At 37.3% G+C, this 12261-nt stretch overlaps 1 protein-coding gene across 5 annotated transcripts in view; it reads right to left on the bottom strand.

The window, feature by feature from the left end:
- LOC127449079 (choline transporter-like protein 2) overlaps window positions 1-12261 on the bottom strand; it is a 175955-nt gene that overhangs the window by 162919 nt on the left and 775 nt on the right. Inside the window, exon 1 of one of the 5 annotated variants that reach the window (XM_051712229.1) lies at window positions 4537-4663. The exons of the other annotated variants lie outside the window; for them this stretch is intronic. Within the exon in view, the coding sequence (XP_051568189.1) occupies window positions 4537-4564 (28 nt within the window). The 5' untranslated portion in view covers window positions 4565-4663. Of the gene's footprint in view, window positions 1-4536; window positions 4664-12261 lie in introns of those variants that run through there. 5 annotated transcript variants of the gene reach the window in all.

Here is a 12261-nt window from a genome sequence, read left to right as displayed (position 1 = left end):
CCGGCAATTGTTAGTAAACCGCCACTGACAGAGGCACCGTGCTTTGTTAATGCCTTTTAAGCCCCTGTTTTTAAATACTGTGTTCTCTCTCAACTGTACATATGGGTTTCCCCTAGACCGCAGAGCTGGAATGAGCAAATACGTTGGGGAAAGACACTGTCAAAATATGCAAATTATTTAATGTACCAGGTAGATGCAATTGTCTACATTTTTCAGGAGTGTACTCTGTGTGCAGAGAATGGGACTAAGCAGTCAAAAGAGGAGTGACAACCATATTTAGCGCCAATGTGTACATGGTCAGTGTTAAAAGAGTGTTAGCTGGAGGCCAGAACTTTTAGGCATACAGTATTTAGATGATGTTGTGGAATTTTCAACTAACTGGTCTGAACATTTGGAAAGTGTTCATGTTGTCTTCAGTCATGTGTGCAATGCCTCACTCACTAAACTCAGCCAAGTGTGAATTTGGCAAAGGCACAGTATCTATTTGGGGAAGCAGGTTGGGCAGAAGGAAGCACATCCTGTGATGGATAAAGTAAATGATATGAAACCCCCAATGCCTAACATAAAGCCTGTTCTTCAAAGATTACCACTACAGGAACTTTTTTTAGTGTAACTTTTCCATTGTAGTAACTATCCTTACTAATCTGTTTCATTCAAACAACAATTTTGTATGGTCTTTTAATTTGATCAAGATTTATGTCTGTACACCACTGCAAGCTGCTAACAATTGCGTTTATATACAGGTGCATCTCAATAAATTAGAATGTCGTGGAAAAGTTCATTTATTTCAGTAATTCAACTCAAATTGTGAAACTCGTGTATTAAATAAATTCAGTGCACACAGACTGAAGTAGTTTAAGTCTTTGGTTCTTTTAATTGTGATGATTTTGGCTCACATTTAACAAAAACCCACCAATTCACTATCTCAAAAAATTAGAATATGGTGACATGCCAATCAGCTAATCAGCTCAAAACACCTGCAAAGGTTTCCTGAGCCTTCAAAATGGTTTCTCAATTTGGTTCACTAGGCTACACAATCATGGGGAAGACTGCTGATCTGACAGTTGTCCAGAAGACAATCATTGACACCCTTCACAACGAGGGTAAGCCACAAACATTCATTGCCAAAGAAGCTGGCTGTTCACAGAGTGCTTTATCCAAGCATGTTAACAGAAAGTTGAGTGGAAGGAAAAAGTGTGGAAGAAAAAGATGCACAACCAACCGAGAGAACCGCAGCCTTATGATTGTCAAGCAAAATCGATTCAAGAATTTGGGTGAACTTCACAAGGAATGGACTGAGGCTGGGGTCAAGGCATCAAGAGCCACCACACACAGACATGTCAAGGAATTTGGCTACAGTTGTCGTATTCCTCTTGTTAAGCCACTCCTGAACCACAGACAACGTCAGAGGCGTCTTACCTGGGCTGAGGAGAAGAAGAACTGGACTGCTGCCCAGTGTTCCAAAGTCCTCTTTTCAGATGAGAGCAAGTTTTGTATTTCATTTGGAAACCAAGGTCCTAGAGTCTGGAGGAAGGGTGGAGAAGCTCATAGCCCAAGTTGCTTGAAGTCCAGTGTTAAGTTTCCACAGTCTGTGATGATTTGGGGTGCAATGTCATCTGCTGGTGTTGGTCCATTGTGTTTTTTGAAAACCAAAGTCACTGCACCCGTTTACCAAGAAATTTTGGAGCACTTCATGCTTCCTTCTGCTAACAAGCTTTTTAAAGATGCTGATTTCATTTTCCAGCAGGATTTGGCACCTGCCCACACTGCCAAAAGCACCAAAAGTTGGTTAAATGACCATGGTGTTGGTGTGCTTGACTGGCCAGCAAACTCACCAGACCTGAACCCCATAGAGAATCTATGGGGTATTGTCAAGAGGAAAATGAGAAACAAGAGACCAAAAAATGCAGATGAGCTGAAGGCCACTGTCAAAGAAACCTGGGCTTCCATACCACCTCAGCAGTGCCACAAACTGATCACCTCCATGCCACGCCGAATTGAGGCAGTAATTAAAGCAAAAGGAGCCCCTACCAAGTATTGAGTACATATACAGTAAATGAACATACTTTCCAGAAGGCCAACAGTTCACTAAAAATGTTTTTTTATTGGTCTTATGATGTATTCTAATTTTTTGAGATAGTGAATTGGTGGGTTTTTGTTAAATGTGAGCCAAAATCATCACAATTAAAAGAACCAAAGACTTAAACTACTTCAGTCTGTGTGCATTGAATTTATTTAATACACGAGTTTCACAATTTGAGTTGAATTACTGAAATAAATGAACTTTTCCACGACATTCTAATTTATTGAGATGCACCTGTATATATATGTATATATATATATATATATATATATATATATATATATATATTTATATATAGTTTCTACAGTCTTTTTCCAAAATGTAATTCATTATACCAACATCTTTATTTCCGTCCAGTCAACGTTTCATTTTTACTCTTTTTAGTAGGTTTCATAGTTTCAACTTTTATTTTCTTCATCAGTACTTACATTCAAAAGTGTTTGAAAAAGTCCAATGAACATATAACAGCAGGTTGTAACTTTGAAACCACTTTTATTTGAACTCTTTGAATACAAGTATGGCACTTTGAATTTTACTTATAAATTCCTTACAAATTACACAAATAAAACTGTAACAACATCAAAAATATCAAAACTATTACAAATGACCCAAGTTCAGCCATGAAACTCTATGTTGTGCAAGATGATATGTTCTTTGAACTTGTTATCTGTTAGCCAATTAGCTCGCTCACATGTGACATGTTAAGCCAATCGGCTCGCATTGTGTGTGCTGATCGGTCCTCTGACATGTTATCGGGCAGCCAATCAATTTGCGTCTCTCTTTGCCTAATTTTTAAATTGCTCAGTTTTGCAGATAAGCTGGTTTCAGCGCTGCGCTCTGTGAGTTTTTCTCTGAAACCCACCTCCACCCCAGCTCCATTGGTCTAGATCTGCTACATTGGGAATGTTTGTATGTCTATTTGTGCAGCAGCAGCATGTCGACAAGATTAACTCAGTATGACTGTGTATTTTTTAGCAGTAGCAAGTCTCAGTACTTGCTCTGCATCAGCAGCAGCATAGCAAATCTAGTCTGCCAAGACCAATCTCCTTTCTATATTTCATACCCACATTAACATGCTAAATTTTTATGAGAGTTGTCATGGCTGAAATCCAAAAGTGCATTTACATTTATTTTTGAAGCAAGCTGCGAATACAAACACCTAAGCATTTTGTTGTGTATTCATTTAAAAACAAAATGTCCTGTATGTATTTGTAGGTTGTCTTGTAAGCTTTCACTGCAGAGTATAGATTTTGTAACATGCACATATGGCTAAATGATACATAGAATAATTACTATTATTTTATTTTTTTTATAATGTATTGATTGTAATTTATATTTCATACAAATATAGAGAACGTACATGAGAAATTAGGAATATAATAAGTAATTATGCACTAGATATTGCAGTTGGCTGATTTGTAATGTAATCAAAAATGTAATCATATAATCCATAAAAAATCTTATAAATACGTGTTTTGTAATCTGATTACATAGTCCAGATAATATGTAATCCATTACTACCCAAACACACACTACACACACACACACACACACACATATATATATATATCATGTTGTGTGTGTGTGTGTGTATACACAAATACTGTATATACACACCCCTCTGTGTTACGCTGTGGCTACGCAACACTACACTAGTAAACACATAGGCATTGGTTTGAAATGTGCAGTCTATGTGCTATTTACAGTTTTCTTTATTGAGTCGCCATCCATTTAGAGCACTCATCAGTGAACCAGACAGATGTACTAAGCGATCCACAAACAGTTCCCTAATGACCCTTGCTTTCGAGAGTTCTCCAAACAACCACAGTGTCCAGCATTTCTCACTGAAGCTCTTTACTATGGTGCTAAACCGGCATATATTAATCACTTTAACAACCTAATTATAGTATGCATTTTTTTTTCTTCTGGGTAGTAAGTTTTATTTCCTAATTGCTTATGCCTCAAAAGTATAGAAAATGGCTATTGTTCCCCACAAACTTTGCTTTTGTGACCAGGACAGTGATATTTTGAAATGTATCTTCTTTATCTGTGGTCCGATGAAGACATCGGCTTTGACCTTTGCCTCAGACAGCTTAGGGAAGAAGTCTTGAAGGTACTTGAAGGCTGCCGACTCCTTATCTAGAGCTCTGACAAACTGTTTCTCATTGGAAATAGGTACATTTCAAAATATCACCTTTTGAGGCAAAAGCAATTAGGAAATAACACTTACTACCCAGGAACAAAAATTGTGTTACATAGTGTTATTCACTGGAAGTAATGAAGCAAGTAATCAAATCTATTTTTAATATTTTGTTGAGTTAATACCAACAGATCAGTCTATACCTCTCTAAAATGGTTTGATTGGTTCTGAATTTATATAACATAATAACTTCACAATATAATTAATATTAAATGCTCTGAAAATACCTTATTGATGGGAAAATTGACCAAACCTTGTTTTCCATGTGCTCCCCTTCCCATCTCTTCCTCCGACTTTCTTTTAAGTATTCTTTTTAATAATGTTTCAGTATTTGTTAACAGTTACCTTCTGTAAAGCTTCTCACCACTTCCGACATCTGCTTGAAACAAGACAGGAAACTAGTCATATATTACTTCCTCAGTAATACGACTTTACTCTTCTTCACTTGAAAAGTACTTCCTTAACTATAAATGTATGGTATATTTGCATATTATACTGGGGTTAGAGAGATTTAAAAGAATTTTTTTTTCTTTTAAGTAAATGAATTTTCTTACATTTATTTCGATCCAATTCATACCAAGAGCCATTAATCAAGGTTATTTCTGGTGGATTATGACACACAGAAGTGAACACATTGAATGATGGTGACATAATACAGTCTGGAGCTATATGTTAACATGTATTTGAACAAAATGAATGTTAAAGAATGATTTTGTTGTTGTTGTTTTAAATGTCAAATGTCATTCATGATTTCCCTGAAGCTAATAAAAAGAAGAAAAAATAGAATAATAATACATTTTCATTTCATTTGGGCTTAATTAGAACACCTATGGGCTTACACTGTTTGTAATGCATTGTTTGGGTTTGGGGGTCTCTGCTAAATAATCTCTGGTATGTTCCCAATCAGAGAGCTCATACAGATCCTGGACCAATCAGCTGTGAGCAAAGTGGCAGTCACTCCCCCTGTATCTCTCACTCCAATTTAAAGTGCAATACAAAGAAACAATTTTAAAAATCCACAAAATTCGCTGTTTATGATAATTATTTAATTGCGAGAAATATCTTTTCGGCACATATTTTTTCCCACGCTGGCCATAAAATGAAAAAATAAACCTAAAATAATTACAAGTAAAAAAGATTAATACAATGCAAATCAATAATGATCGATCATAATTTTAACATATAAAAAAACGTCCAAATATTCATGAAAAGTGTGAATGTATTTCACATGAAGTTTAATAAAAGCACACTGGCACAACAAATACCTTTTTATTGTGTGTCATATTGATAGAAAGAAAGAACAAATAAGTATTATTAGTGCATCTACACATTTTCCAATTGCTCACGTTTTAATTAGTCAATCGTTTTTTAATTTCTAATAGTATTAAGTTATATTAAGCTTATAATTTACGCAAATTAATAGTAAAGCTTTTTTATTATTTCAAATCAAGCTATTAGTCTTTTAAAATGAAAAAGCCTGAATGTTCTTGTTGTGGACATACACTATATTGCCAAAAGTATTCGCTCATCTGCCTTTAGACGCATATGAACTTAAGTGACATCCCATTCTTAATCCATAGGGTTTAATATGACGTCGGCCCAGCCTTTGCAGCTATAACAGCTTCAACTCTTCTGGGAAGGCTTTCCACAAGGTTTATGAGTGTGTTTATGGGAATTTTTGACCATTCTTCCAGAAGCGCATTTGTGAGGTCAGACACTGATGTTGGACGAGAAGGCCTCGCTCGCAGTCTTCGCTCTAATTCATCCCAAAGGTGCTCTATCAGGTTGAGGTCAGGACTCTGTGCAGGCCAGTCAAGTTCTTCCACAACAAACTCGCTCATCCATGTCTTTATGGACCTTGCTTTGTGCACTGGTGCGCAGTCATGTTGGAACAGGAAGGGGCCATCCCCAAACTGTTCCCACAAAGTTGGGAGCATGGAATTGTCCAAAATATCTTGGTATGCTGAAGCATTCAGAGTTCCTTTCACTGGAACTAAAGGGCCAAGCCCAGCTCCTGAAAAACAACCCCACACCATAATCCCCCCTCCACCAAACATCACAGTTGGCACAATGCAGTCAGACAAGTACCGTTCTCCTGGCAACCGCCAAACCCAGACTCGTCCATCAGATTGCCAGATGGAGAAGCGTGATTCGTCACTCCAGAGAACGCGTCTCCACTGTTCTAGAGTCCAGTGGCGGCGTGCTTTATACCACTGCATCCGACGCTTTGCATTGCACTTGGTGATGTATGGCTTGGATGCAGCTGCTCGGCCATGGAAACCCATTCCATGAAGCTCTCTATGCACTGTTCTTGAGCTAATCTGAAGGCCACATGAACTTTGGAGGTCTGTAGCGATTGACTATGCAAAAAGTTGGTGACCTCTGTGCACTATGCGCCTCAGCATCCGCAGACCCCGCTCTGTCATTTTATGTGGCCTACCACTTCGTGGCTGAGTTGCTGTCATTCCCAATCGCTTCCACTTTGTTATAATACCACTGACAGTTGACTGTGGAATATTTAGTAGCGAGGAAATTTCATGACTGGACTTGTTGCACAGGTGGCATACTATCACAGTACCACGCTGGAATTCACTGAGCTCCTGAGAGCGGCCCATTCTTTCACAAATGTTTGTAGAAGCAGTCTGCATGCCTAGGTGCTTCATTTTATACACCTGTGGCCATGGAAGTGATTGGAACACCTGAATTCAATTATTTGGATGGGTGAGCGAATACTTTTGGCAATATAGTGTATATAAAGTTACTTTCACATAGATTTATCAACTATTTTTATATTTTCAGCAGTTCTCTCGTGCTCTCGCAGCCACAGTAATGTTTCTTCTTGCTGTGTAAACCAAATAACCTTAAATTCTTCATTGTTTAATAGTGATCCTTTGTGCTGTGTAAGTGTATTATAATTATTCATAATTTCTTAGTGAATGTGTTTTCATTCATCATATTTTTTATATATATTTACTCAATCACCATGTGCTATAGGGACGGATTTAACCGTTGCACACCTTCTCTGTGTTTACATCAGCGTCTCCCGCTGAATATGTTTTCATACACGCCTTGTCGTACGTCGACGGGGGAGAATATGGTGGAGGATGCCGCGACTGGGCCCTACCCCCACCAAGAGTTCGGGGCCCCCCCCGCTGCCGCGGGCCCCGGGGCTTAAGCCCTGGTAAATCCGTGCGTTAATACGGCCCTGCATGTACCATTAAAGCCAATTTCAGACTTTTAACATATTTCATGATACTGTATAATTGTATTTTTTATTTACAAAATTGTAGATATTGACTTATAATACCTTTTAAATAACATTTTTTAATTGTATTGATTTATTTCCCCACAACTAATGAAATATAAATCTAAAATGTCTGAAAACAGATTTTGGTGGGATTAAAGGGTACACTTACCCTATATGTCATACATATAGATATAAGTTAGAATGATATAAGATGCAGTAAAATATAAATTTATAGGCACATGAATTTTATTAAAGGTGCACTTAGTTAAATTTCTGTTTATGTTGCGATGACGCCAATGCAGCATCATTAAATTTAATTCCAATTCAATTCAATCCAAGAGCTTGCATTTTGGTAAATTCCGACTGCAGTGCACACATTGATTTATTGTGACATGTCAGTTGTTGATGTCAATGGGGAAAACTGCTGTCCATTTCTCTTTACATGCAGTTCAATGAAACAAAATCCAGGTTACTGTTTTTCTGCATCCTGGTCAATGCAGAAACAGCAGATGTCAGGCACAATGTACCACTTTCTACCAAATAAACTCGTCCATGCAAGTAAGATCAAGTGACAACTGTGCAGTTAAAGGTAGTGATCAAAGGCAGCAGGGTATCTGGGGGAAAATTACAAATCAAGCAATCAGCTTGAGCTTCTCAGCGCTGTTTTAATACAGGCAATCTGTAGTGCACAGCTGCTGTTTATGTGGAAAAGCATGTTTCTGTGTTATCACTTTGCTCTGTCTGTTCCACTGATTGTGCATTTATTTTCAAGCTTGATTCCAATCACACACTTTGGCCCGTTTCAAACTGACCTTTTTCACAAGTCACGTGATCTCCAGACACAATAGGGGCAGTGATATTTGAGATGCCTCTGTACTGTAGTTATCAGGGGTTTGCAATGTTGTGCGACTGCTAGGCAACTAGAGAAAAATTTATTATTGTCATTCATGAACCAGCCCTATAGACAGTTAGTGTTTACACAGACATCTTGAGGCAGCCTAATCTCACAGTGAAATCAGAAAGAGTAGACCGACTTTTATTTTGTCAATATTGGTATACGTTGACCGAAATTTCGAAACACTGCCTCCCCCCAGTGGACAAAGCGGTAAGTGCTGTAGGGCATATGGGCATGTGTGAGCTCCATTTATGTCCAGGAGAGGTCGCCAAAAGCTAGTAGTGAAGCAAGTTGTTTTCAGCTTTACATGACGTTATACAACGCAGAGAAAAGCATATATTTACAGATTCTATCCCCCAACCCAAACCCAAACCTTACCTTAAGCATTAGTGGCGTAAAAAATTCATGTTAGAGGGAAAAGTGAAACCTCCGAATCATGCTCATCAGTGATTATTCAAACGTGGTTACTGCCTGGCTTTGAACCCTAGTCTCCCACACAGCTGATGCAATGCCATGCCAATCACGCCAGGTGGAAATTTAAACACACTGAAACCACTGCAAACATGTCTGATAAGAATGCTGCGTGTCAGCGCGTCAGCATACAGTCGCCAATCCTAGGGTACCGAAACTATCGGAAACATCACGCTGACTTCACGTGTGATCATGTTGCTTGAGGAGGCACTTGCTGAGTTCGGAAAAGCACACTACCATATTCTACACTTACTATTAACTATTTAATAAGATTAGTATGTAGTATGCTATTCCAAACACAGCACTAGTCAGAGATTTACTATAAGGACCTCTGGTGTTCTTTAATTGAAAACTAGTTTACAGTGCAAAAGGAAGATGACAATTAGTCATTTGTGAGAATGTGAGAGTCCTGAAAATCATGTTACATCTTGTTCTCAGCAAACCAACCAAATCTGCACTGTCATGAGAAAACCCAAAAGCAGAATTTAAAAAACCTTTAACAAAAGTTCAAGAATTCAGCTGGACTTCAAAAACATCTCTAGAAACATGAGTTCTAACAAGTCTGAATGATAAATGTCTTGTTCAAGTGTGTTTACTTTACAGGCTTTCTTGTAGGAATATTCCGGGTTCATTTCAAGTTGAGCTCAATGGATTTGTGGCATAATGTTGATTATCACAAAATAATTATTTCGACTTGTCCCTCCTTTATTTAAAAACAAGCAAAAATCGAGGTTACAGTGAGGTACTTACAAGTGAATGGGGCCAATTTTTAGAGGGTTAAAAGGCAGAAATATGAAGCTTAAAATTTTATGAAAGTACTTACATGAATTATTTTGTTAAAATGTGTTTATTATTTGAGCTGTAAATCATAGTTTTCACAGCTGTTTTAGGGTTAAGGCATTACGGCGTCATGGCAACGAAGTTGTAAAATTGGTTATAACTTTACACAAAAAAAGGTTAATTATTGATTTTATCACATTAAAATCAAGTTAAGACGCATAGTGTTTATGTCATGTGACTATACTTTTGAAGTGAGTATTTTAAAGTTTATGGATTGGCCCCATTCACCTCCATTGTGCCTCACTGTAACTCTTTTTTTTTTTTTTTTAAAGAAAAGTGAGGACAAGTAAATGTGTTCTAAGTGGTAATCAATATTATACCACAAACGCTGTTGACTGAGCTTAACTTGTATTGAATCCGAAATATTCCTTTAATTAAAATGACTAAGAAAAGGACAAAAAATGTTGCCGTTTAGGAGTCTTAATTAGGGATGGGCGGATCAATCCTAATGTATCGATACTTCCGATACTGATGTTGTATCAAAAATACAGATCATCACACAAAAATAGCGATTAAAAAAAATAATAATAATATTTAAACTAGGGATATTATTTGGTTACCATGAACATGAACAATAATGATAAGCTTCAAAGTGAAATAAAAAGGATTAGGCCATATTAGCAAATACTTGTGCAGGATGGGAACTATTTCTTCTTCCACTAATCTTAACATGTATGCTGAAAGACACAAGCAGACAAGCGCTTGCGCCGCCACAATACTTGTTCAAACAAGAGGGTTCAGTGCCTTGTAGAGGTAATGACAGAAAATCAGAGAAACAGCTTCTGGAGTAAACTCACCCTAAAATAACAACATATCTAAAGGGGACATTTCTTATAATGAGTTTGTGTAATTGTTGTTAATAAATAATTATAAAAATAGGTAACCATGGTTTTACTAAAGTAATATTGTAGTAGTAATCATGGTTAATTGTGTGGTAACTATTGTTTAACTAAATTCCATGGTTAAGCTATAGTTACTGTAGTGAACCTATGGTTAACTTTTGTAAGGGTAAACAAAACAGAAGTCTAATAATTTTCTAGTTAGGCTCACAAATGTAAAAAAAAAAACACAAACAAAATGATAATGACTTGAATTATGACAAAATAATATTTTAAATTACCCATTTCATCCAAAGAAATCGCAAAAAAAAGAAATTTAATAGGAGTATCAGTATTGGTACCGGTATCGACGATACTGGACTTGAAATTATTGGTATCGGATCGAAAAGAAAATAAGTGGTATCACCCATCCCTAGTCTTAATGCCCTCGCAAACACGTACTTTGGTTTTACTATTTTAACACTAACTGTAGTAACAATAACAGGGCCTGGAACAACATTTTTATGGTTGGGTCCCTTCCAGTGTTGGGTAAGTTACTCTAAAAAAAAAAAAGTAATTAATTACTAACTACTAATTACATCTTCTACAGTGTAATTAGGTTACTGTACTAATTACTCTGTCTGAAAAGTAACTGCACTACTTATTACTAATTACTTTCTAAAACCCTTATCAACCTTGACCAGATGAAAAATACAAGGATAGGCGTGAAATTGTTCTTTTAATTCTTTCAAATGAATCATATCAAATCAAATAAATTATTCATGAACTGGCCAAAGAATTTAAGGGGGCAGCGTTAAATTAGAAAACATACAGTTTAACATTAGACGTTAAATTTCGATTTTAAATTCACTATTTTTGGGGGCCTGGGTAGCTCAGTGGTAAAATACGCTGGCTACCACCCCTAGAGTTCGCTAGAATCCCAGGGCGTGCTGAGTGACTCCAGCCAGGTCTCCTAAGTAACCAAATTGGCCCAGTTGCTAGGGAGGGTAGAGTCACATGGGGTAACCTCCTCGTGGTCGCTATAATGTGGTTTGTTCTCGGTGGGGCGCGTGGTGAGTTGAGCGTGGTTGCCGCAGTGGATGCCGTGAAGCCTCCACACGCGCTATGTCTCCGTGGCAACATGCTCAGCAAGCCACATGATAAGATGCGTGAGTTGACTTTCTCAGACGTAGAGGCAACTGGGATTCATCCTCCGCGGCAAATCACTATGTGACCACAAGGACTTAGAGCGCATTGGGGATTGGGCATTCCAAATTGGGAGAAAAAGGGGAAAAAAATCAACAAAAAAAAAAAAAAATTTCACTATAGTTTTATATAGAATTGTTCTATAGTCTATACAGTATTTAACGCAATTACATCAGAAGTAACTGTAATTAAATTACTGAAAAACTAAGAGTAATCCCTTACTTTACTTTTCAATGAAAAAGTAATTTAATTACAGTAATTAATTACTTAGTAATGCATTACACCCAAAACTGTTCCCCTCTCCCCCATGCCAAATGAGAGGGGAATTAACTTTATTTCTACTAGTTTCTAAATGTGTTTGTAGGCTATTACCTCTCATAACAAATACACCTACCATAGAGTCGTTCATAGAAAACACATACTGGAAATGTATCCATGGTAATGAGAGAGTCATCCACGGTTTTCTTGTGGTTACCATGGTCTCATTGGAAATACCACACA

Source organism: Myxocyprinus asiaticus, chromosome 12 (assembly GCF_019703515.2).
Source record: "Myxocyprinus asiaticus isolate MX2 ecotype Aquarium Trade chromosome 12, UBuf_Myxa_2, whole genome shotgun sequence".
In the NCBI taxonomy this organism is placed as follows: Eukaryota; Metazoa; Chordata; class Actinopteri; order Cypriniformes; family Catostomidae; genus Myxocyprinus; species Myxocyprinus asiaticus.
The sequence above is the reverse complement of the archived record's forward strand: the minus strand, read 5'-3'. Positions and strand labels throughout refer to the sequence as shown.